Source organism: Drosophila tropicalis, unplaced genomic scaffold (assembly GCF_018151085.1).
Source record: "Drosophila tropicalis isolate 14030-0801.00 unplaced genomic scaffold, ASM1815108v1 contig_443, whole genome shotgun sequence".
Taxonomy (NCBI): Eukaryota; Metazoa; Arthropoda; class Insecta; order Diptera; family Drosophilidae; genus Drosophila; species Drosophila tropicalis.
The window spans coordinates 809,528-836,367 of NW_027172907.1; the positions used below are offsets into that span (position 1 = coordinate 809,528).

General features: G+C 35.8%; 2 protein-coding genes across 4 annotated transcripts in view; one reads left to right on the forward strand and one right to left on the reverse strand.

Annotated features, from left to right (window-relative positions):
- Dbx overlaps positions 1 to 16,188 on the reverse strand; it is a 50,589-nt gene extending 34,401 nt beyond the window's left edge. Inside the window, exon 1 of one of the 2 annotated variants that reach the window (XM_068286262.1) lies at positions 16,124 to 16,188. The gene's annotated coding sequence lies outside the window, so the exon portion shown is untranslated. The remainder of the gene's footprint in view (positions 1 to 16,123) is intronic. The other variant, XM_068286260.1, reaches the window with a different exon arrangement.
- On the forward strand, positions 345 to 24,112 carry dsb (debris buster). 2 transcript variants are annotated; one of them, XM_068286264.1, is made up of 8 exons: positions 345 to 690; positions 9,956 to 10,244; positions 17,819 to 17,910; positions 17,975 to 18,132; positions 22,006 to 22,147; positions 22,230 to 22,943; positions 23,017 to 23,142; positions 23,208 to 24,112. In XM_068286264.1, exons 2-8 carry the CDS (start codon positions 9,965 to 9,967, stop codon positions 23,583 to 23,585), a joined length of 1,890 nt encoding a protein of 629 aa, XP_068142365.1. In that variant the 5' UTR covers positions 345 to 690; positions 9,956 to 9,964; the 3' UTR covers positions 23,586 to 24,112. The 2 variants fall into 2 exon arrangements, with proteins under 2 accessions (XP_068142365.1, XP_068142366.1); XM_068286265.1 differs by lacking the exons at positions 345 to 690; positions 9,956 to 10,244 and adding an exon at positions 16,799 to 17,146.
- The last annotated feature ends 2,728 nt before the right edge of the window (positions 24,113 to 26,840 follow it).

A 26,840-nucleotide genomic window follows, 5' to 3' on the forward strand; every position in this document is an offset into this window, starting at 1 on the left:
GCTGACGTTGACTTCGACAGCAACAAGTTGGTTGCGGCTGCGCCTGCGCTGCCGTGTAAAGTTGCCAAATTCTCTGCTAAAGAGGATTGCGGCAAACGCAGCCGAAGTTGTAGCCTAGCATACGCCAACTTACCACACACACTTGCAGTCACACACACACACAGAAAGAGGCATATAGCAAAAAGCTCGGCTCAACTCGTACTTAGTCGGCGTCACCGATCGCTGCTGCTGCTGCTGTTGCTAGTGGCGCCGCAGTCGAGCTAAAGTCTTGGGGGGTTTCGTTTTCGAACAAAAACGTCTTGCCCAGACGACGGTCCATTCATGCGAGTTTTTCATTTCGACGCGTCAACTTTAAAACGACACATGTTCCGCTCTGAGCGACGCGATCGCCTACTTTGAATCGGTTATTTTTGGGCCTAAACATTTTTTTTTTTTTACCCTCTGAGGCCTCCCCAAATAATAAATGATGACAAGAAATCCATAATATGCGATTTTGAGTTCGAGTGAAGCTGAAAAGTGTGCAAGGATTACAAATACCCAATCGTTCAATTCAATGAAAGTGAAAACGAAAAGAAAAATCTAAAAAAAAAAAACCTCTGAAAATAATTTGGAAATCAACCAAATCAACATTCTCCCCACCCCAGTCTCCCCTTTGGATTAGCTGCAGAATTTGAAGAATTTGGTTTAAATGTAAGTTATGGTTAGATGTCAAAATGGGTGTACAAGTAATTTACCATTGGGAGGGGGCGTATACGTAATATGTATCTTGTATCTCTCTGCGTGTGTGTGTGTGTGTCAGTGTGTGAAATAGATTAATAAATATTGAGTGCAAATTTATGAAACTTCAATTTGAACTAAGAAATATTTTCAAATATTAATTAATACACATAGATTTATTAATTGTGTGGGAAATTCTGAGAAATATGTCGTTTGTAATTTCATTTAAATTAATTCATTAAATTTTTTAAACAAAATCTAAAACGAATTCACTAATCTTTTGCCATGGAGTCTTTCCTTATTTATAAATTTGTGATTTTCAATTTTTTAATCAGTTCTAAAGGAACCTTGATTCAAAATCACAACGTTTTTTCTGTGCCTATTCAAATGCGATCGTTGATCACGAATGACAATAAGCAATTTGTAATTGTTATAATTTCGGTTTCGATATCGGGAAATGGTTCTAAACAGCCAATTGAATGACTGTTCCGAGTTCTAGTTAACCGTTATCTTGATTGGTCTCTAACCGTTAATTTTGCAAAATAAAGTTGCATTCAATCGAGCAAAAATGAATACAAAATGAAATCTACACTAATCACTGCAATTAGATTGTTTAACTAATACATCCGCTTTCACCACCTTCGCAGATCATAATAAAATAATATGCGAATCGGCTTACTATCTGTATATCTCTAGATCTATATCTCTAGAGAAACTTGCTTAGAACCAACTTGTTGAGAAGATTCTCATCTAAATTTAGTTTGTCTAAGCATTTTACCCAAGGGACCTAAATTTGGTAGTAATAGATGAGAACAAAAATCAAGTGAAAACTTATTTAGTTCTAGGGTTTACTCGCTAAACCATTTATCATTATTAATTTTCGGATTTGATAATAATTAATTTGTAGCCTCCAAATTAGATTTACATATGTACCTACCTACCCATGTTGCCTGACTCCACCCAGAAATCATAGTTCAATGTGCATTTAATTAGATTATGAATTTCAACAAAGCTGTCGAAAACAAAACTCAATTAATCGTCATTGTTTTTTGTTTTTAAATGAGAAATCAATTAAGCTGCTTATAAAATGATCAAATCAAATAAATAGACAAAATAAAATCGGCTTATCAGAGGCAAGAGCATGGCCCATTTACTAGTAATGCTAAATGGAAACTTAAACTAAAATGTTTATATATACATGTGTGTGTGTGTGTGTGTGTGTTTGTGAGTGTCTATATTATACATTATATTTGATATTTTAGTTTTACTGCTGTTGTTTTTGCAGACTGCAATTATAGTAAACATTTTGCCAGTTATGCAAAATGACAGCCAATGTTGTTATGTGTTTCCATTTCTCAGTTTTGTCTCTTGGTCATATGCATATCCACATATCTATATACATACATATGTACATAAATGTATAAGTTTTTGATCTGTCTCTTGGGATTTCGTAAATATGCAACCGCAAACACGTACCCATTATAATTATTACCATACTGTTGATGATGATGACTCTTGTGGAGCTGAATTTTCCCCCCGCTTAACTCACCTCTTGATTAAATTTAACCTACTTTGCATTTTTCCCCCTCAAAAGGTCAGGTCAATGTTAAGGTGAAAGATAGATAGATCACAGACAGAGTACTGTGAGTGTGGATAGTTTGAGTGTTATGGATACTTGACTTTAATAGTTTTGTTTTTTTTTATGAATGTTTTATTTTATTATTTTTTTTTTTTTAACACTAAATGTAGATCTTTGGAGTTTGCCTGTTAAAATTTTCAACTAATTTTAAACAAATTCCATGTAAAATTTTTGTTTTTCGGCTTGGCATAGACTAGCTAAGCAAATACTCTTAAGAAAAGGTCAAAAGAGTTTTTCAAAAGGGACATTTTTCTCAAGTTATGATGATAGAATAAACAAACTAACAAGCTCTTTTGGCTAGGGTATATAATGTCAATGTCATGTCTAAATATATCAACAAGAAGTATCGATTTGAAAATCAATAATAACAAATAAATAGGGTGTGTGTGTGTGTGTGTGTGTGTGCCCTGTGTGAGAAAAGTTGAAGGTTGACAGATGCGAGACAATTGATATGAATACGAGAATTGTAGTTCAATGGTTAACTGTGAAAAAAAAAATGTTCATTTTTAAACAAACTTACGCCACATTTTGCCTAACATAATTTACCCCTCAACCCATATTGGCAATCAGTTTCACTTTCAACTTGGCACCACAGACAAGCAATTTATGCAAGAGAAATCCACAGGTTGTCTGCCATCCCATGCATAGATGTTTTAAGCCACTTAACTTAAAGGTCTATCCCAAACATCCAACCACCATCTAACCATTTAGCTATCCCATCATCCAGGCATCCGCCCACCAACCAGAAGTTATCTTAATTAACCGCAAAAAAACACACACACACCTAAACTCTTTAAGTGCAATGGACGTCACACAAAAAGGTAACAAAGTGATCGCTTTGTTGTTGTCTTTTCTTTTTAACCGTTAAATTGAAATATTGACATACGGTTTTTTCTTTTTTTTTTACCTTTTCGGTTTTTTTCGCGTTGTTGTCTTTTTTTCTTTTTTGTTGGTATCTAGTGATTCACAGCGTAGTTTTTGCCTTAGGCTGCTTAACTGCTAATAACCCAAACATACACACACATCACACCGAAAGATACATGTGTGTGTGTGTGTGTGTGAGTGTGTATCTTATAGATATTTTGTTGCCATTTTTTACATAATAAGCTGGGCATGCTTTTTAATAAGAAATTGATTTGCTTTATTGATAAGCGCGAATATTATGTTCACCTTTAATGTGCGAGAAATCCATCAATTGCTGCCGCCACATGCCGAAGCCAAAGTCGAAGCCGCCGCAGGGTTGACAAGACAACCAGACAATAGATATATATGTGACTTAGGTCAGGATTGAAGTTGCCAGCTTGCCACGCTTGGTTGACTTTGAGCGACCTTGCTGCTTTTCATTTCTCTGACATGTTTCAAGAGCCTCCTCCTCTCTTAAGTCAAGTCATAAACAAAATAAAGCACATACATACATACACATAAATGTGGCCAACACAGAAAAAAAAAAAAAATCGAAAAAGCCCAAAAAACTGCCAATGGAAGGATTTATGTATGTCTCGGATTTACTTTTATGATTCAAAATTCTCTAGCGTAATTAGAGCATTTAGCGAGACTCGCGAAAAATGGCTCATAAGCTAAATAAAGCACAAGAAGAAAACCAAAACAAAAACAGCAAAAAATAAATATAAAGTATGGTTAATACACATATAAATTACAACATTCGAAAAAAAAAAAAAAGTGATTACTGTTGCTTTTGTTGTTGTTGTGGCTCTTTTATATTGTTTCGCTTGTGTCGGCTGACTATTGGAAAAATGTTTGCCAATAATTTTGATGGAGTGGCCACGCTTCAGCGATTGGCCACGGCAGTAAGTGAGTCTCTGAGACGACGACGACGACGACGATGACGATCATGATGATGATGACGACGACCAATGAGACATAGAGTGAATTGAAAATAAAGGGGAGGGGTAACAAGGGAGAGGACGAGGGCTAACTAAACGCGTGGCAAAACGCCAAAGTCGAACTAATCTCCAAAGAACGAACCATCGCAAAATGCTACTACAAACAGAAGAAGCCAACTACTTGTCAGGCCTCTCGTTAGCAAAATATTTAATGTAGTTTTATATTCCTAAAATAATTATAAACAAGTATTCACTAATTGTCCATTAAAATCATTAGAGAAGCTAATTACAGTTGTAAGAACATTTTGATGGTATCCTACATATTCTTATTTATGCCTAGATAGAGGTTGTGCAAATTTCCTAAGTTGTTTGCAATTGCTAGTCTTATTTCTCTATACCTATTGTACTTATTTAGTATATACTAATGTTTTGTGTGGGGTTTTTCTTCAATTAATATATTGTGATGAAATAGATGGATGGAAAATGTTAGAAAAACATACATTTGCCATTTCCAATGACATGACTTTTGTCTTTATATACGTATATGTAAATATATATGGGGGCAACAAAGGGGTTGACAGGGCCGGTGGCGCCCTTTTTTGCCTGCCTTCAAATGGTTTTCAAGTTCGTTGCCTAAGTCTTTCGTTTGCTTGCTGCTCAATTGCATAATTTTCTTTCTTTTTTTCAATTTCTACATGAAACAAGAGAAAGAAACAAGAGAAAAGGAAAAGAGAAGCAACAACAAATAATTATAACATGCATAGATATTATGAAGTTGAATGTTAAATTACTTAATGCCATTTAAATTGTTTACATTGTTGTTGCTGTTGTTGTTGTTGTATATACTATTTATAGAATGATTTGTTGCGCTCTATGCGTTTCAGCCTTTGCCTTAATTGAGCTTAACAAAACGATTTACATTGCTAAGATCCACCTACCCACCACCGCTCCACCTCCCTCCTCCTCCTTGTGGTCTCCTTTGGTTTGCTTACAGAAAGAAAGAAAGAAAGCAAGCAAGAAAGTATATGTTAGACCAAGCCAAGCGTAAATATATGTATGTATGTTTGTATAGGCATATAGCAGAAAATCTCATACTTATATTCACATATGGCATTTCAAGTCCAAGTTTTTGGCCGTTATGTTGAGAAGGCAGATACCTGAGATACTAATGAGTACCTAGGCAATGTGTAAAGCTGCAATTAGAGTTAAATGAGGGAACTCACTTACTACTGACCCAACGGAAAACTTCCGGAACACTTACAATTAGTTAGGGCTATTGGCTCAATGTCAACAGTACAAAAGATGAACGAACTTTTCGTTGAACAATTTTCCCCCACCTCACCCCTCGATCAACAAAAGAAAAGAAATACCGAAATAATGCGAATAAAATCCATACGCAAGCAGTTGTAATAATTGCATACAATTTGCCAATCAACGCGTTCCCAACAATGCCAATTATGAAATGCCCAAGCCCAAGCGCAAGTCCATGCCCATGCCCATAGCCATGCCCATTCCGTTTTTTTTTTCTTCTTTTCTTATATTTCGGGACCACTCTTCCTTTTTGGCATTGGCTTATGAAGCCATTCAAGTTCCAAGTGCTCTGTAATCAGGCAAAAAGGAAGCGCCTGCTGCTGACGAGGCAAAAAATTGATATTTTATGTATATACCCCAAAAGTATATATATTATATATATATGTATTTATACATATATAAAAATAAATTATAAATATACATATGTGTGTATATATAAATTGTAAAATGATGATCGACCGACAAAAAAAATTAAGTAAAAATTTATTAAAAATGCATAAAACAAGGCGACGCTATGCGACGTGTGAGCCAGGCCCGAAAACCGAAGCCGTTGACTTCAAACTGGATTTCGGGGATAACAGCTGGAGTCTGTGCATTATAAATGGCAAGAGAAAGAAAAGTGGCGCGTGACCTTCGCACTACTGAAAAAAAATGCACAGCACCAGCAATAACGACAACTTCAACTCAAGTGAAGCTGTGTGAAATTGCAGTAGGTAGGCAGCAGCCAAAACAAACAACAAGTGCAAAGAAAACAACAATGCAACAAGAGCTTAACTCGAGACTCCGACTCCGACTCCGATTCCGATTCGAGCGGCTACTGTTTGTCCATATTTGTTTCGTTTGTTTGTACGTATGAATGTATGGATGTATGTAGACATGTGTCCGTATGTACGAGGAAATAATGACAATAAGACAGACAACAGTGCTTACGAGTTGGGGGATTGCATTTACAAACGAAATAGACAAATAATTTAATATTAAATATTTAGAAACAAAACCAACTAACAGATACTAACAATTGATTAGCAATCAATTAAGGGTAATCAAAGATATGAAAATTCTTAGCTTAACCTGATATTGCAGCGGGCGACTAAACCCAGTCGTTCCACCTGCCCCGACTGCCCCCTACTGTGAATCTCGAGCTATAAATAGAAAATATAATTATAATTTTTATCAAGAGAAAAGGTTAACGCAAAACAAAAAAGTATTAACCTACAGATCACTAACTGACACTAGGTAGTCATATTTTAGGTTCAGATCTGATAAATGTAAAATGTTTATAAGTTTAAAACATTTTCCGAATTGCAAACTCAAGCAATTGAAATACCAGTTTATGTAGTAGGGAAATTCCCTGAAAATGTAAGGGGAAGGGGATCCTAGTAAGGTAAATATATGACTACATCCATTTGTTATAGCAGCATCTTGTGGCAGCAGCACCAGCAGCAGCAGCTCTTGACTCATGCATTGAAATGTACACAAGATGCAATAGCGCAGTAGCCGAAAGCAAAAACAATAACAACAACTGCTCAGCAGGTGCAAACCAGGCGACCAGACACAAGGAGATTTCGGCAAATGCCAATGAACGCTGCTGGCTTAGTGGCGGCTTAGTGGCTCAATGGCTCATTGGCCTGCTGGCCAAGCAACCTACTTCTGAGCACACGATTGTTGACTGCAATCGAAAGTGTTACCAATGCAATGAACGAGTGAAGCTGACTCGGATTTGGATTCGGATTTCGATTCCAGCTTGTGGTCAGCTGTTAACGATTTAGAAAGCCCAAACATTAGACGGGAGCGGCAGCTGGAGCTGAAGCTGAAGCTGAGACTAAAACTAAAGCTATAGCTGGAGCGTGAGATTGCAACACCCGAAATCGGGTTGCCATATGTGTGCTCTGGACTTTGACTGGTTTATAATACTTATGTAGTATTTAGGTCAATCAATTTTTTCCTTTTTTTTTTTTTTTTTTTTTTTTGTTTTTCCTGTTTTTGGCATTTTGAAATTTTCTGTGTGCAATTTCTTTCTCTTTACGCAAATGCTATTTGGTGCTATGTTTTAATGATTTCTAGCTTGAATTCGTGCACTAGCTAAGATTGTGTCTCCATTTGCCATTTTTGCTATCTCTCTCTCTCTCTCCCTCTCTTTCTCTTGCTCTCTTTCATTTCGTGTGTGTGTGTGTGTCTTTTTTATTACATAATATGCCAAAGAAGCAAGCGAAATAAGCGAGAAGGCAACTGTCAGTCGACCAGGTGACCAAGCTGAAGCCAATAAGCAGAAAATTTTTGAAAAAAACGTGTTTTTACTTTTTTTTCCATTTAGTTTTTGGCCTAAAGTTTTCTTCAGCGTCTTTTAGTTAAATGCCCGAAGACTTCTTAATGGATTGGCTTTTCTGTATGATGTCGCTTGATGAGGCGTAAATTGGGGTAAAAGTGTGAGGTTGATGTGGAGGTTAATTGGAGTAGAGCGAAAATAAAAGAAAATTGCTGGTCAATTAAGTGAAACTTTTGTGAAAATGCAAGCACTATTTATATCCTGTAAGTGTATATGATAGACTTAAAATCTATATGGATGTAATCTTTATCAGTCAAATAAATTTGCAGATTTCATTTATAAGTCATGATTGGAAATTACGTTTGTTGTAAATATAGAGGAAAAACTATCTGCCATATGGAACATTAACTTTTTTTAGTCTTTTCATTAGAATGAGATACTAAATGTAATTACATTTCGTCAAATTATGCAATATCATTTCCATATACCCAAAGTTTAAATCAAGGCCTATTGAATGAATGAACTGTATAATTATGACAGCTGATTTTTTAAACAAAATAACTATGTTGTGAATATTTCAATTCACATCTTTATTTAATTCCCACCTGTTTCGCATCCTTTCCCTTTACTTATTCGGATATCCTTGAATTCCTTTTGGTTTTTTGCTTTTTGGCTCCTTTTGAATGTTTTCCTCATTGTGCAAATGTTGGCAAATTAAGTGGCGGCCTTAATTATTTTATGCTCATTAAACGTGGCTAAAATGGCAAAATATTTGCTCTGCTTTGTTTAACTCATCATCATCGTCATCATTGCTAACTGAACTTGGCCCAAAGCAGTTGACGACAATGTGTCGGCTGACTGTCGGCCAATTAAAATAAAAAGCGCAAAAACTAAATGTCATTAATTGTGTTTAAATAATTTTTGCCTTTATTTTTTGCCCAACTCTTGAGCATAAGATTTAAGTTTATTTTCATTTTCGGAGTTTCTTTATTTTTTTGTTTTTCATAATTTATAAATCGCTCAATTGTGAAGCACAGCAACAAGAAATGTCACATGCCCAATACCCTTTCGATTGGCTCGCTATATGCGAATTGTTTAAATCATCTTTGCAATTTTTGAGATACTCATAGGTTATAATAGAATCACTCTAGTATGGTATGCTGAAATGACTTTGTCCTTTTCTCTATATACTTTGGTTTCATCTTTAATGAGTAAATGCATATACCTTTCCGGAAAGGTTAGTGCAAAAGGTAAAAAGAAGGTAAAATGTTAAATATTTCAGTTATGTCAGCTCGGCTGGAGAGTCAATTAAAACAAATTTTGCCCTCCAGTTGAGAAGAGGTTCATTTTTGTTTTGTCCCCCGGTCTCTGTGTCCCCAATCTGTGTTGTATGCTGTATCTGTGTCTGGCCGTTGCCCTGCCGCAACAACAGTGACAACAAACTCAGATGAATGAAAGTCCAAACATTATTAAAGTGGCAAGTTCGTTGCTTAAGTCATTTGTTTGTGAGTGTGTTTTTTGTTTTTTTTTATTTAATTGTTTTTATTAGTCAGAGAGATCTTCACGTTGCATTTACAATTAGAAACCAAGTCGAGTTAATACCGTTTGGTAAAAAAAAAAAAAACAAAACAAAAAACACTAATCAATTTGCATACATATGTGGCGGTAATTGCAATTTAGTTTCTGTTGTTGTTGTTGTTATTATTGTTATTGTTTTATTTTCACATCACGGTATGTCCAGGTGATAAATGTATTTAGTTAATTGCATTAATCAAGCAATAGCCGCCACACATAGCTGTGGCTAATATAAACATTAATTCATTTAAGACACGAATCGGTAAACTTAGCACAGAACAAGCGGACATTCAACCGGACATACATATGTACATATATACACTTTTATTCTACTTCTCATTCTTTCTATCCCTCGAGTCTTTAGTCTATCTATCCCTCTCGCTATGTAATAAAATGTATGCCAAGGTTTTTATGTGAATTCTAATAAGCTTTCCTTTTTGACCCCAGGAAGTCAGTGTTCAACTAATTAAATTTAAATTACCTGCCATTAATACATGATAAAGTCGTAAATAGAATAAGCCATAAACTTATGTAAACCCCCGCACCATTTGCCCCTCATTCCGTTCTACTCTTACTCATGAATTTTACTCATTTATTTTCTAGATTTGAATTATGGGCTTAGAAAAGCATTATTTGAGATATGGACGCACTGCTAGAGATCATATACTTGACTGGGCCAGCTGTGGGCGTGGTCGTCGACATCACCAACAGCAGCAGCAGCACCAACAACAACAACTACAACAACAGCAATCGCAATCGCTGCCACAGCAGCAGCATCAATCACACGGTTCACAGGGATCAACTGCCACAGGGCGACGTTCACGCCCTCATGTAACACACAGAGGAACGCCGTTGTCCATGTTAATATCGCATGGCGTTAAGATTAGCAATAGTAAGTAATACTACAAACAAACATATAAGCAACAACAACAACACCAAAAAAAATGAAACTGCAAGTCATCTTATTGAACTTTAAAAAGGCAACAACAAAAAGACTACAAGTCTTCAATTACAATCAGATTTATAGTCAGTTTTCTGTTGTTGTTTTGCCATTTTTATTGTTTTTTTTTTTTCAATAGATAATTCATAGTTTCATTTATTTGAACGTGTCGTCATGTAACGGTTAATTGGAATTTTAAAAATATTTCTCACATACCAAAAGAAAAAACAAAAAATTGCCTAAATAAAGGTTTATTTGTTAATCAAATTAATGGTAAAAAATATTTATTAAATGCTCAATTAGCTAACTAAAAGTCAATATCAACAGCCAAATTGGTTTCGGTTACTTTTTTTTTTAACTTTTTGTTAAGTTTTACTTGTTTAGTTTAAAGCAAAAAACAAAAAACCCAAAAACGAGTTGCAGCCTGGCGGGCAAAAAAAAAAAAAAAAGAAAAATAGATAAAAATCGTCAGCAGTTGCAACTGCAACAGTGGCAAACGAAAACACCACAAAAAAAAAAAAAACTATATAAATAAAAAAAAATTAAACAACAACAACAAAAAGATTAACAAAACTGGTCATCCAAGAACTGCAATGAAAAGCCAACAACAACAACAAAATTTAAAACAAGTCTTTGGCCAAAAAAAAAACCAACAACAAAAAATCAGAAAAATAAATAAACAAAAATACACACACACACAGAAATTTACAGAGGCAGCAGACTTGAAACTAAAAGTAAAAACAACTAACTAAGTAAGTAAACCAACTAAGCTTGGATGTAAATCAAGGAAACACACGCATACACAAATACACACACACACACATACAGGCATGCATCTCTATGAAGAGATAGGCAAGAGACCTCTTGCCTAGTTAGTAGCGTTCTATGCAATGGCCGACATTGCGTATACGCCAAGTGAGACCGAATCAGCCAAGTGTGCAAATAGCATGAAGTCGCCTCTTACCAGGGCCAAGAACATTGACTAGCTCCGGCTGCGAGTGTGGCTCTGTCTTTGTGTCTATCTTTGGCTCTCTGAACTTGGCTTAGACATCGATCTGGCAATATATTTTCGGTTGTATGTGGTTTTGATTTCGATATTGAATGATTGCCTTTATTCTGCTGCTGCTGCTGCTACTATGTTGGGCTTGTTCTCTCTCTCTCTTTCTATCTCTCTATCTATCTTTCTAGTTTCGTGTGTCGAGAATTATTTTTTAAGCGTTTTGCACTTGACTGCCAGTTAGCCAAGTTGTCGACTTGCTTTATGGCCATGCTGCCTTGTTATTGGCTTTGGATCGATGCTGTAGACGAAGTGATGAGGCTGATGGACTTCTATCGGATGCTGTGTGTATAAGTACCACAAGTGTTGGATTAAGGCGTGTGGCGTCGGCAGCAGGTTAATTATTGGCCTGACTTGGCTTTAAGTATTTTTACTGTTTTGTTTTTGGCTTACGTGAGCTTGACTTGTTGGCTTAAGTGTCATCCGATAAGAATTGTCATGATTGTTTTAACTATGTTTGTAGTTTATGTTTATGCGATTTAATGCAAGCTTGTTTTTTTGTGTTTTGAATTTAATTGCCTTGGATTATGAGGATGATGACAATGATGCTGATGATGATGACTATGATCATCACACGGAAGGCACTCGATAATAGCTGATTGAGCTTGATTGCCAACTACTGCGCATTGAGAAGTAAATTGAGAGAAACACTTTAAAGCATCCAAGTGGCATAACGAACCGAGAAGAGCTCTGTAATTGCCCAATGAATGAAATGAATCTATTCGTTTTTATTTTTTATAGTTCAAAACTACAAATTGATTATCTTTTGTTTTATAACTAGAAAATCTCAAAATTATATAGATACACTCCTAATTTAATTTCCGCCTTTAAAGCACAGAGAAGAAAAAAAGGCATGTGCTAGCCCCAATAGAGAATTCGCTTATCTTCAGTTTGCTTTTTTCTTCAACTTTCTTCAATAAGTGGAAGAGAATCTCATACAAAGGCAAGCCACTCAATTGAATATTTAAATGTCGAAGTGATTGTTGATAGAATAACCTTTTGCCATGTGACCAAAAAAATATATGTACATATATATTTTTGGGCATAGCATGGCATAGTTGAACATTAAGTATGTATAGAAAAAGTCTTTAATACCAACTAGATATCTGGTTATATAAGCTAAAACTTCGCACATGCATACGAATTGCTATTGCTAAAGATTCAAAGTGTCCATAGTTGGCGGTGGAACTTCTTCTTGAGTTGCAGCTACCGCGCCTGTTTCTATTTGAATTGCACACAGACACAGAAACCACCCAAACCTTCCTCACACCCCCTACAAACGCCTCTCTCTAGGCAAAGAATCAAACAAGGCAAGGCTGTTGCTGCCTGTCTATCCATCTGTCTTTCTGTCTGTCTGTCTGTCCGACAGTCTGTCTCCCTGCATGTGTTAATTTGTGCTCACTCTCTTGATCTTTTAGCCATGTCCACTCCACTCACTTGACTGTCGGCTATTACCTATCGTTTTGGACTCTTGAATACACTCAGAGACACTCATTCACTGGCTACTCATTCACTCATTCAGTAGGTAGGTAGGTTGGTTGGTTAGTTGGTAGGTTGCCTGGGTTGGTTGCAGCTTCAATTTTTCGTTATTCGGTTTTTTATTTTCAGTTTTTGGTTTGCTTTTTCACTTCTCTGTCTTTTGGTATCTTGTATATTGATTTGGCAACATTTTCATATTTACTTTATATGTATGTATGTATTTTGTGTCTCTCTCTCTGTGTGTGTGTATGTGTGTGTGTGAGTTAGTACGAGTATTTGGTAGTTAATAGTTGTAGCTGTAATTGTAGTTGCTGCATTGGTCAAGCATTGGCTAAGTATTCGCTTAGATTTTTCAATTGCGAATTTTACTTTGGCTTACTTGTTGCTGTTGTTGTTGTTGTTGTTGCTGCTGCTACTGCTGCCTTTTTTTATGTTTTTGGTTATTTGTTTGTTAGCATGTTAGAAAACAACAACAATAATAACAACGGCAGCAAAAAGCAAAACATTGCATTAGAATTGCCAAAGCACTGACTCAGTTAGTTAGCAGTTAACAGATGTGCTTTAAAGGCAGCCTAAATGGGTCAACCACGGATTTCACTTGACCAAAAAAATTTTAAATCAATCTTTTAGATGCTAATATGGGCTTTAATGCAGGGTCGCAATTTCAGTTATCATGGCCCGAAAGTAAATATAAAAATCTATTTCCTGAGCTCTTTAATCATCATCATTTTCGAAATGCCGGAAAGAAAAAAAGAAAGAGATTAAAGTAAAGTGGTTTCATTTATAATTATCATATATGATGCTACTCATTTGTATCTAATTGATAATTTCCATTATCATTTTTCCATGCTTTTAACTACTATTAAAAGGTTTCCTGCAATCTTTATTACCTTTCCTCTTGTTTCCTTTATACAGAATGCATTCTCATATAATTGAATCTGTTATTAACCAGTTTCAAAAACAAAATTCTCATTGTTATGTCTCTTTGTAACAATTTCAATGGGTTTTTTTCTCTATCTCTCTCTCTCTCTCTCTCTCTTTCTCCCTCTATCTTTTGGTTTCTCCCCAAACGAAATGCATCGCATGCGCCAGGATTTCCGTTACAAGTTATTCCATTCATTTTATCTTCACGTGTTGAACTTGTAAAACTTTCCAGTCCTAACCTTCGGCAGCCGCTTCAGAAACAAAATGAAATAAAAAATCAAAAGAGGAAAAAAAAAACACAGAGAAGAGGAGAAAAAACCGTCTGTGGTCTTTATCCAGACCCAAAATCAGTTGTAAATGCTTTAATTAAGGGCCGAAATGCGATAAGTTAAATGCAAAATTGCCAAGAAGGCACGTCCAAGTAGCCGAAAAAAAGTAACCAGAAACGAGTTTTCCTTTTCGTGTGGACATGCCTTTTGCTGTACGTAAACTAATTGGGGAGAATCCCCAAGATATCAGGCCAAAAAAGGGTTTTTGAGCCTAGATAAGAGTGGAGTGAGAGGAGGAGGGCTGACGGCTACCCATACGAGGAAGTGATTCCTATCAAGAAAGAATTGCAATAATTTGCTTAAAAAACCCCCACACACACACACACACACACACACACAGACTACAACAAAAGTGTTTACACAATGCAATGGAGACGTAGGTGCAGTGCCTCTAGCATATGGGAAGTTGTTGCTGTTGTTGCTGTTGTTGTTGTTATGCTGACCAATTGACAGGCGAACCATGATCATTGTTGGTGCTGAGGCACGTTCTGAAATGAAATCTCCAAGTTAATTGTTTAGCTGTAAAGTCAGCCGAGACAAAACACCGCAACGTTGCAACTGTTTTAGCCTGTGTATTGTTGGTTCTATTGTTAGGAGAGACACCCCGAAAACAATTCCGCATAGCCGGCCCCATTGAAATCGAGTGGTTGTTGTTGGTATTATAAGTTAGCGGCAAAGCCAAAAGAACAGCTGCACATTGCACAGTTCAGTTTCTAAACACAACTAAGTACGATTGTGAAATGTTTCCAGGGGACGGTGCAACTTGTAGAAAATGTCATTTGCAATATTTTCAACGACTTTTGTGTTGATGCGGCAAAATAACTAATTTGTAGCTTTTGGATTGACTTGTATTTTGGCTAAGCAATTTATGCGTAGTCTTCATTTCAACATTTAGAAACTAGAAGCAAATGCCATATACACACAAATATCGCATGTTCAGCTATAATTTCCAACGAAACGACTATATGACACCAGCAATGAATTGTAATAAACCAGAGGCGTCTCTGCACAAAGGGGACACAGCCTACAAATACAATGAGTCTTAATCCAAAGCTATGTATAAGAAATTATTCAGAAAATTTATTGACTAAACTATTTATTTGCTGTAGATTAACTAAACAACTCTTTCATATTTGGGACGCCTCTGAAACTGTTGTAACTGAAAACTCTGCAGCATGTTCGAACAGAGACTATGAAAAACATCAAAATACATGTAAAAGCAACAAACTTTAAGAACAATGACTTGTAGATACTCTACTTATTAACAAAAAGTCTTAAGTCTTTTAACTTAAACACAATCTGCTAATTTGGCAATAAATGTACCTATATAAAAGTGTAGTAGTGTCTGTCTGAAGTACATTGGCAATAAGACCTTTTCTTTATAGGGTATTTAGATTACAATAAGAATTGCTTACACCTTTACTTGCTACATGCAATAAAAACGACAGCGAAGAGATCAGCATAATTGTCAACTGAAAACTGTCGACCGCTGACGTATCAATTGTGTGCCAAATGTCTAGTGACCATGTCGTCCATAAAGTCGGTTCAATCAGGCTGTGCCTACATTAGGAAAAAAGAAGAAAACAAAACTATTCATAGAAATAACCGAAATACACAATTATTGATAACTTATAACGCAATGGCTGAGACCCGACGACCGGCGACCGGAGACCCGGCAATGAATCAAAAGCTTTCTTTAATTTATGTTGAATGCAAAGAAATATTAAACCCAACTTCTCTTCTCTTGACCTTGGGAAATCCCCCTCCACCATCTCCGCTGTGCCATGGTGGCTGGCTGACTACGTCAACGTTATGAGTTTCATTTTATGACATCTTTTTTATTTTTTTGCGTAACTTTCTCTGAACAACCAAGTTTTTTGAGACTCTTCAGGGTCAGTGGAACACCATGAAAAAAAAATATAAACAACACACAACAAAAAATGCCGCTTGAACTTTAACTTGCACCAAAAAAAAAAAAAAAAAATATTCATAATAATAATAAATAAGGGGTAGGGGGAAAAAATTAATATAATAAAACTTACATATTTTGACAGCAATTATCGCGCCCATTTCAATATGAGTTTAATGAATTTCGAAAAGCTGATTTATGTCTCAGCGTCTTCAGCTGCTTTTTGGTCTTCGCAAATCGTTATCGCAGCGCTGACAAAGCCATTTCGCTTATATCTGTATTGGCTATACCCTAACCATAAATGGATATATACATATGAACATACATTCAATGCAAAGAGGAATAGTAGGCAATAAGTTCTTAAGGTCTAGCAAATTTTAATATTGAATAACCACAGATAATCCAAAGGAATCTATATTTTTATAACGAGAAACTCTTTGTAACAGATATACAAAATTATAGTTCTTTATCTTGGCCCCTGTGTAAAAGTCATCAATAAGAACAATATATTCTCATTTTGGTTTCAGAAACAAAGTCTTTATTACCCAAAAGCCTAGTTTGTGATACTATTTTATCTCTATTATGATAGTTTTATTCTACTACAAGATAAACTAAAAACCGAATGCAAATGTATAAACAAACGCTTAAATACCACTTTACCACTATTTGAAGATTACTCATAATATATCTAAAAAGTATATTACTTGTCTTTAAGCAATGGCACATTGCAAGAGTATAGAATCTTTGATAAAGTTCCTCAGATCAAGCCCATAGTATTTATGTTTATTATTGATTCTTTTATTTTTTTTTTCTTTTTGGCGATTGCTTGATTTTTTTAACTGACCCGAAAAATGCATTTCATACTTGCATATAAATAAAAATTATAATTTATATGTTGTTTAATGCTGGACCTTGCACTTTTTATTTTTGATTCGGCGAAATACGTTTTGATCGGTTGGTTGATCGGTTGAACGGTTCGTTTTGGTTTGAGCCAATCAGTAAGTTGAATGTTTTGGGGCACCACGCAAAACTTGTTGGCCATCATCATTACCATCGCCCACTGCTGACATGTTGCTAACCACGCCCACAACAACAACAACAACTAAAACAGTAACTGCCACAAAACGTCAACATCCACAACAACTACAAAAACCAGGTGATACTAACTAAGTGCATAGGCCGATAAAAAAAAAAAAAAAAAACACCAAAACATTACACGCAAAAAAAAAAAAAAAAACTATATAAAAATTCAATTTCAATTAGTGATAACCGAAAAAACGTAAGGAGCATTAAAAAAAATAAAAAATATAAACAAACATATAACAAGAGGGGGGGACAAAAACAAAAACAAAAACGAAGATTAAGTCGGCCAAGATCACAACTGAAATTGTTGACCATTGCAATTGAGAGAGACTGCGAGACACGAGAGACGTGTGACATCCGTGAAGTATCGTGAAATCAATATAAAAAAGCCCGAAGACTGCAATTTAATGCCCTAAAATATGACGTATACTGGAAACACACAATGAGCCGACTTTATGTTGCCCTTTACTACGCAAATCCTTTACCACCCATCAAAGACAAGTCATGGGATTGGGGCTTACCCTCACAATTACAGTGTACACGTGTAAGAGGAGAGCTGACGAGGTGAGGCTAGACGGTGGGGAATGTGTGAAAAGTGCAACGGAAACGGAAATATTGCATCAAGGGGGAGGGGAACTTTTTTGGTTTTTATTTTTCTCACTTAGCGTAATAAAAAAGAAAAATGTTCATAGTCAAAGTGCTTGTACATTAATTTATGTAAATATTTGTTGTTTTCCACTTGCAGATAGACTAGCTGTGATAATAATTGGTATAGTTACCTTAATCTTAGGCATAGTTTTATCATCCATACCCTGGCTAGATTATTTTATACTAAAGGTAAGTGCATTTAAACCGTTCTTACATTTACTCTTATTGACAAAATGTCCGTCTCTATTGACAGAATTTAAGGCTGTGGAATGATACACTAAGCTATCATTATTGGCAAAGGCCCGGAGTCATACGACTAACCAAGGTCTATATCTATAATGTAACAAATCCAGATGGGTTTCTCAACGGAGAGAAGCCTAAATTGCAAGAGGTCGGACCTTTTGTCTACAGGTAATCATCTGATATATATTATATATAAAATATAAGTAATATGTTTCTTTGTACCCACATACACACATGAAAAAGTTTAAATCGTTACGCCTTTTGGCTTTATATGTACCCACACATACACACACAGATGTGTCTAACTCTAAATATATGTACATATATATTTAGATTCGTTTTCGTATATTGTACTTACTTTACTTAATTTTCATGGTGGCTTTAGCAAAGTGCTCTTTGGTCATGGTTTGTTGAGAATTGTGGAAGTTTAAAATAAATTTTAATAACTGTAATTACTGAATAATAAGTAGATAAATGCAACGAATATTGCTGAAATTGTAATTAATATCAACAACAAAAAAAAACAACAACAAAATTGAAAAGAAACAAAAAAGAAATCTTTTTTAGTTGAACTTCTAGAATCCTAAAGAACGTTTTTATTTTGGAACATTCAATTATACTTCAAATTTGAAGCAGCTATAATAGAGAGAGAAGAATGACTGAGAAGTCATACATACATATATATAAATTGGCCTTAACTGAATTCTGAATTGTTCTTTACATGAATAATTTGTTTTGTAATTTTTTTGTAAATTTCAATTAAAATATATATTTTTTGCTAGCGTTTCCATAAATACTGAAACCATTTGTAAAATAGAGAATTCTATAGAGTACCTACTTTTTTTGACATTGCTTGAAATTTATCACCAATAGTCGGTGCCCTGGCCATTTACTCCGATTAAGTCCAAGGCTGCACATTTCAGTTATCGATTTCTATTATCGAAAGATTTCCATCAGAGCAGTCTACACCAACATCAAGATTTATATTCGGCTTGTGTAAATATTAATGCAGTTCTGTAGCTATTTGATATTGCAAGTAATGCCACGATAGATAGATAGCAGAGAGCAGACTTTCTTTCCTACTTTCATATTCTTTCATCCTTGTTAAATCGTTCTATGTTTGTTCTACTACCAAACCATGAGTCACTGTATTCTCCCTCTTAATAACAACATTCCCTAGTAAAATTTGTTCGGGTTATTTTGGTTCAAATGAAAGCTGCAAAGCTGGTCCTTTTGTTTCGTTAAATCGAACTACAAAGAGAGCAGACGCTCTTTTTCTGCTATATATTTTCCAGACTCTCTCATTTATTTTTATATAATTTTATACAATTTTACATCGAAATGAATATACTATGCTTGTCTTGATTTGGCGTTGTCACCTGTCAAATTTGATTTCTCCTGCAAATCTTATATCAAAGACTACCAAAAGTTTTATTTTTTCCTATAAAAAGTTCTAGGAAATGGCCCGTCATATAAAATTGAAATGTTATCGCCTGAGAACGTAAAAAGCTGTATAATGTAATACACATTATGTATAATATTATTGGCAGTTAGATTTCACTTTACAACTTTTAAAAATAAATTGCTGTTCTTTGAATTCTTTTTTTTTTCCTTTTTCTTAAAGTCTTGCCAATTTCAAAATTGATTTCTTTATTAGATAACCACATACAAATGCATGCAAATGTTTGTTTATCGATTAAGGAAACACAAATTGCCACAATTTTTTATAATTTTGCAAATTTTAACACTTCATCAAGTGGCCATGTGCCATGAAGCCAACTATGCAATTTACTTGACCAATTAAACCACGAACTCGCAAACTGTTTCCACAATATAAATATTAACTTAATTTTTTGTTATTTCGGTTTTTTTTTTTTTTTTTTGTTTCTCTACCGAGTTAATTGAGATTACAACATCACAGAGTGCAAATATTACAGAGTACCGCCTTATAGACAACCAGTTCCAGCCACTAACTGACTGACTGACTGGCTGACTGAAGGATAACCTGGCCAAGTCCGAAATCCGGAATCCGCAATCCGCGTACAAGTGATCGATCAATCATCATCTACTGCCACAGATTATGATTAATTTAAATGCCGTCGCAATGTTGACAACAACATCTCACTTCAAGGGAAATGATGAGTTTAAAAAAACAAAAGATATCAAAAAAAAAAAAAAAAACAAAAATGTCCGCTTGTCGACTAAGCAATACCCTATAACGACTTTATTAGATTTTCCCATATGGTGTCATTCAACAAGACCTTGTAAAAATGTTGCGATATGAAAGTTATGCAGGCTTGAGGTAAATTTTTGAAGTCATGAGAAAACTTGAATTTAGGCTTTTCTAATTCCGAAATATTTCGGTTACACTCCGTCAACCGTCTTTAGGCCAAAACCGTATAACGTCAAGTCTAAGATACTTATAAATATGTGAGCAAATATCATTTTGTTTGGGAATCGTATCCCATAAGACACTTTATAGGCTCCCAGCTTACATAAGACTTTCAAACAGAGGGTTTTTAGATCTTCTATGAGTGAGTGAACATGAAAATGTTTGTGAACTCAAATACCTTTATCCTTATACTTTTTTTTCATTCACTTGTTTTTGTCCTTTACTTAGTCTTACCTCATTCGATTTCTTTTCACGTCTATGATTAGTGAAAAGGAAAGAAATGGAATACAACATAAATGTATACTTTGAAAATTAATTGTGAATTTTATGTCAGTGCCGGTTTAATCCATCCAAAAATCTGTATGTAAATTATAAATCAAAGCCATTATCCCAAATAGAAGATCACTTTCCAATTTCAAAGTTAGAGCCTAAATGAAAATCCGTCAAAAACGATTTGCAAAGATAATTTTGTTGTTTCGTAAACATAAATTTTTGGTAAATCTTCCTTTTATACTTCTCAATCAATTCTATATTCGTGAATTTCTAAAAATTTTAAAAACTTATATCTCAATTTAATTGCAATTTTGCCTATTTTAAAATGTCAATTAAACCTTGAATATTTGAGTAAACTCAATTTCGAATCAATTTTTCATAAAAAATAATGATTTTTTGCGAAACTCGATAAAAGTTTACTTGACAATTTGATGCAGATCGAAAGGCATCATTCTTAATTGAAAATAGAAGCATGAAATTTTGAAATACTCCAAAAATTGATTAAATTAGAGCATCATAATATTAAGGATTATTGAAAGATAACTTAATAATTTGAGTGATGCATATTCAATATAAAATTTAATTCAAAAGTGTTAAAATGGCAAAGTTAAGAGTTCTCAAGAACTCCTCAAAGCGCGTGGCCTGTAGCATCAGCTAGTCCTGCTGAATGGCACTGACAATCGAGAAACGAAAAACTGAACAAATTAGAGTTTAAGCGAGCGATTCGGTGAACAACTTAACAATTGAGTTAGTGAGTAAGCAAAGATGGTCACTACGTCTAAAGTGAGTGAATGAACTGGGTTCAGCACTTGGGGGGGAAATAGTACAGGGTATTAAAAATGAAAAAGTTGCTGACTTACATATATGTATGTATGTATGTTATGTCAAACGGTAGCAGCGGAGAGAATTACTACTCATAAACATTCGCTGACTTAATAGTTAAGACAGACAAGACGCATGAAAAACAAAACTAAAAACTCAAAATGCTTGTCATCTGTAATTTTTCTTCTTTTTTTTTTTTTTTTTTTGTGTTTTCATGTTTGTTTGCTTTTGTGTTTTTGTTTCGGTTTCTGTATTTTGTTGTTGTTGGCGGAGTTTTCTCTGTAAAGTCAAGAGACAAGCGACAAATGAACTTGACATTCAATTGCGTTGGCCGTTGGAATTTTTAACGACTGCCCCTGACTTTGGACCAGAGACCAGACCAGCCCAGACCAGACTACACTCTAGGCATCATCATGATGTATAGACTTTGGGCACGTGCTGATTAAAGTTGAAACGAAACAAAAACAAAAAAAAAAAAAAAAAACAAGAGTTAACTTTACCTTTGTCAAACATATAATTAATTGATTTAATTGTTTGTCTGTTTCAATTTACAGAGAAGATATGGAAAAGGTGAATGTGAAATTCCATGAACATAATTACACAGTGTCATATCAGCATAAGAAGATATTACAATTTGTTCCTGAACTGAGTATTGATAAGAATACGCCCATAGTCACACCCAATATACCCTTGCTGGTAAGTGAGCGAATTGCAAATCTGCCAGGCTGGAATTTATAATAATCTCCTCCGTCTTGCTCTTCCCATCCATTGCGAATAGACCCTGACCAGTTTGAGTCCCAAGTTGGGTTATCTGCTATCAAAGACCATTTCGGTGGTATTGACAGCTGCGAAATTCAAACCGTTCATCAATGTGACCGCCGATCAATTGGTGTTTGGCTATGACGATGCTCTGGTCAGTTTGGCCCATCGTTTCTATCCGAAGCATATGCGCCCCATGGAACGCATGGGCCTTCTATTGGGGCGCAATGGAACATTAAGTGAAATATCTACCATTAAGACAGGCTATCAGGGCATGGACCAATTCGGCTATATTGACTCGCTAAATGGAATGGATCATTTACCCCATTGGAATGAGGAGCCATGCACAAGTGTGGCCGGATCCGAGGGATCGTTCTTCCCGCCGCGCGAAATAACCAAATCGAATAAGATCTATATCTATGACAAGGATCTGTGCCGCATTATTCCCTTAAATTATGTTGAGAGTGTTGCAAAAGATGGCATTGCAGCGGATCTATTTCGATTGCCCAACAATTCGTACGGCGATTCTGAGCATAATCCGGAGAACAGATGCTTCGATTCCAGTGACTATGAGCCCATCCGGGGACTACAGAACATCAGTCCATGTCAGTACGGAGCACCGGTCTATATATCAAATCCACATTTCTATGACGCTCATCCCGAGTTGCTCGAATCGGTGGAGGGCCTGCAGCCAGATCAAAAAAAGCATGAAACATACTTCAAAATACAACCGGTAAGCGACGAGATGGAGATGTATGGACTAGATTCAGTTAGATAACACATTTCGTTTTGTGCTCACCCAACAGAAACTTGGAGTACCATTGGAGGGCAAAGTGCGGATCCAGTTAAATCTTAAAGTGACACGTGCCAAGGACGTTTATCCGGTGCGTGACTTTCGTGATTTTGTATTTCCGGTTATGTGGCTAGAAGAGGTAAATGCGCAATAAGCCCAGAAAATCCCCAATTCTAATTGTTGGCCATCTTTTCGCTTTTACAGGGCATATCCGAGCTAACACCTGCCATTAAGCGCTGGATTTATCTGGCCACTGTTATAGCACCGTATGCCGCTCCCATTGGATCGTATCTAATGATATTTGGTGGAGCCTCTGCCATCATATTCAGCTTCATACGGGCCTATCAGAATTTCGTGTTTGCCCGCGATCCAACGCTTGAGATACTCGAAATGGGTCGTCGTTCGCTGCGTCGCGGCAGCAGTTTCATTGCCCATCAGCAGCATAAGCTGTTGCTACATCATCGCGACAGCTATTCGCTGCTGCGGCACGGACCGATGGCCACCTGCATGGGGGAGGCGGATAGTGAAGATGTTCAGCCCATTATTGGTGATGGCAATTTAGTCAGCCCGGAAATAGCATAGATGGATGTGTTCAATAGAACTTATTCCAAGTAAGATAATCGTGTGTCTGTCCGTATGTGTGTCATTTATGTGTGTGCGTGTGTGAATGTGTGTGTATGCCTGTGTTAGTGTGTGGACCATTTAGTCTTACATTTAGTCTCGTTATGGCCAAATTTGTGGCATATTTCATATTCTTGCCACGGGGTTTTTTTTTTAATTTGTTTTTTTTTTTTTTTTTGGTTCATCTCTCATCTTTGCATTATGTTTGTATTCATATTGATTCCATTTCTTGCAACCAACACCAAATCGGTTCTATATGTATTGTATTGTACTGTAAGGTATTTTATAGATAAATTAATAATTCATTTAAAAAAAGAAAGAAAAAAAAACATGAAACAAAAAACCGAAAGTGTTGATGAAAGCTACAAATAATTGCCTAGTCATTTTTACAATGTGAAAAATGCGAGCTCGTTTCTAGTTGTTAGTTTAGTTAGATATATGTATATATATATATAAAGATTATTATTATTATTATTACGTGTGTAAAGAAAGACAACAACTAAATGACAAACATTTGTGTATGTTAAATAATTGTATACATTTTTTTTTATGGTTTTCTAAGAATCAAAAATAATAAATGACGAAAGGTTTTTTTTTAATCTTTATGCCATGTTTTTCTTGAACGGCATTACGAATCCGTTAAAACAAATTAAATTCAAAATTAATACAATTAAATTTTCATGTAAATTGATTAACATTCAAATTATGCCCAAAACTATGCTACATAAATTTGAAAAACCAAAGATCATTTCTTCCATGGCTAATACTAAAGGGATCTAAGCATTTAGCTTAAACCGGCTGTAGGAATCTTTGTTTTTAGTCGGGTAATAACTTTACAAGGCTTGGAAAAAGGTTTTTTCCGTTTAAACTGTCTCCTGGGACTCCATTTTTCTTCATAAATCTAGTTTAACTGCTGCTCACATGTCCCAATTGTTGTTGTGTGTGTGTGTATGTGTAGTTGGTTAGTTAATTCTGACATCTTCTAGAGCAATTCTTTGGCTGGCCTCCCAAACAATGACATAAATCAAGCTAAACTAAACAAAGAAAGCGAGCAAAAGCTAGGATGAAGGCATTTCTTTCATTCCCCAAGTTATTTGATTGACGTACTCGTACTTTTGACATTTCGCACACAGTAGAAGGATTTCTTTTTTTTCCTCCGTGTGTGTTGGTCCCTCTGCACACAATCACAATCACACACACACACATACACATGATGGGCCATAAATTATAAGCAAGTTCTCAAAGGGAATGCTTGTTACGCTGCACTAGCTCGCTGTGCACTGTGTGGATATAAAAAACAGGCACAAGAAATATTTTGTGTTTCAAAAGTCGAGTTTCTGAAGAAGAAGAATGCCTTGGCAGACCACACTCACACACACACACAAAAACTTACACTTAACAAAAGTATTTTCATTTCATTTGGCAAAAAAATGTTTATACAAAACCAATTTTACAATTCTCAATTCAATTTCTGTTGCTGACATTTCACTTAAACGAAAACCTTAAAGGCGCAATTCATTTTGGCTTTGCACCCCCTACACCCCCGTGCCCTTCGCCACACACCGTCCGCCAGTGCCTGTGCCAACGCAAATCGCAAATCTTATGCTGCTTGACTTCAGGGCAGAGCAAAATTGTGTATGGCAACAATGTAACATAAGAGAACACAAAAAAGGGGCACGGCCTTGGGCCAAGGCGTGGCATTTAATTATAGAAAACACTGCGCCACAAGAGCCCAGCCAAGGGGGCTCATGAGTTTAATCAATTGATCAACTAATATTAACTCGGCTAACAAAAAACGAGAAAGAGAAAAGAAATCACTAAGCTCCAAAGACGAGAGCAACCTCAAGGACAACAAGAGCTGCAAATTTCGTTTATGTCCCTGCCATAAAATCGAATAAAAACAATTGGCACATCAAAATCCACCAAAAATTGCCAAAGAGATCTTTATTGAGAGAGAGAGAGAGAGAGAGAGAGCATCGATATACAGTAACGACCTGTAGCTACCCTATATGAGGCAGAATAATGTGATCCCTATCTATTGGAATCTCTTTTCGAAGGATGCCAATATGCCCATTTCACCTCAGCCAGGATGGATAAAAGGTAGGCAAACTGCCGCCATATGTTACAAGCGGCAAAAGAAATGGCGCTAAAGCTGAAGTAAATAAACCAGAAAGAAAAAAAAAATAAATAAAACCAAAAAAGCAAAATGGGATAAAGGAATCACCAACACCCTCCGCCTCTCCCACCCAGCAAGATTCTATGTCTGGGGGTTGGTTTTGTTTTTCCCTTGTTGACTGCTCTCGCCGGCGTCAGCTGGTTGGCCACTTAGGCCCGTTGATGGAATTGCTTATGAATTATACAAGAATATTAAAACGTGCCCAAAAGTCTCTTGAAGATTGCCCAAGTAGCAGCAGCAGCAGCAGCAGCAGCATGAACACACGCATACATCTATATACCTATGCCCATATACATACATATATATTTCAATTGAATTGCAACGCCCGCACCCTCGTAGACGCGCATCCTGTAAATACTTTATTGGAAAAGTATGTGCCAAATGGTTATTGGCGAAAAGCGTTTAGATATCTGGCATGGCAAGGCGATGGCGAGACACTGGATTAGAGGAATGGGAGGGTTGGGCAGTCATGGCGGGAAATTCACAAACAAATTGGGCGCTAAGTTGGCCGTTATTGGTTTTTTATATATGGCATATCTGGGGCGGGGATGGGCAATAGAAGGAGAGGAACAATTTCTGTCGATTTCTTTTACTGACCTTTATGCTAATGATGATGATGATATTTTGCGGTTGATTTGTTTGACGAATATTGAATGAGAATTATGAGTTGAGATTGCCCTAGCTGTTGGTGGGACATTTTCATTTTCAATAAACAAACGATCACAAAGCTTTTCGAATGATTATTGTATTGCCTTTTTCGACAAGAAAGTTGACATTATACATATAATCTGTTCCTGATCTCTCAATAGTCAAGATATGTACTGAATTTCAATAATTTGGGTTGCAAATTATTATTTGAATATCGTTTTTTACGATCTATCTATCTTTGTTGCAAAGGACATTTCGATATTCCTGTGGAAAGCTGAGATATACAAGGTTATTTTCTATATTTTTTCGAAATTTTTAAACTAAAGTTTTTGCTAAATTTCACAACCAATCGTGCATAATTTTTTCCCACGTTTTTCCTGAGGTTTTTAGAG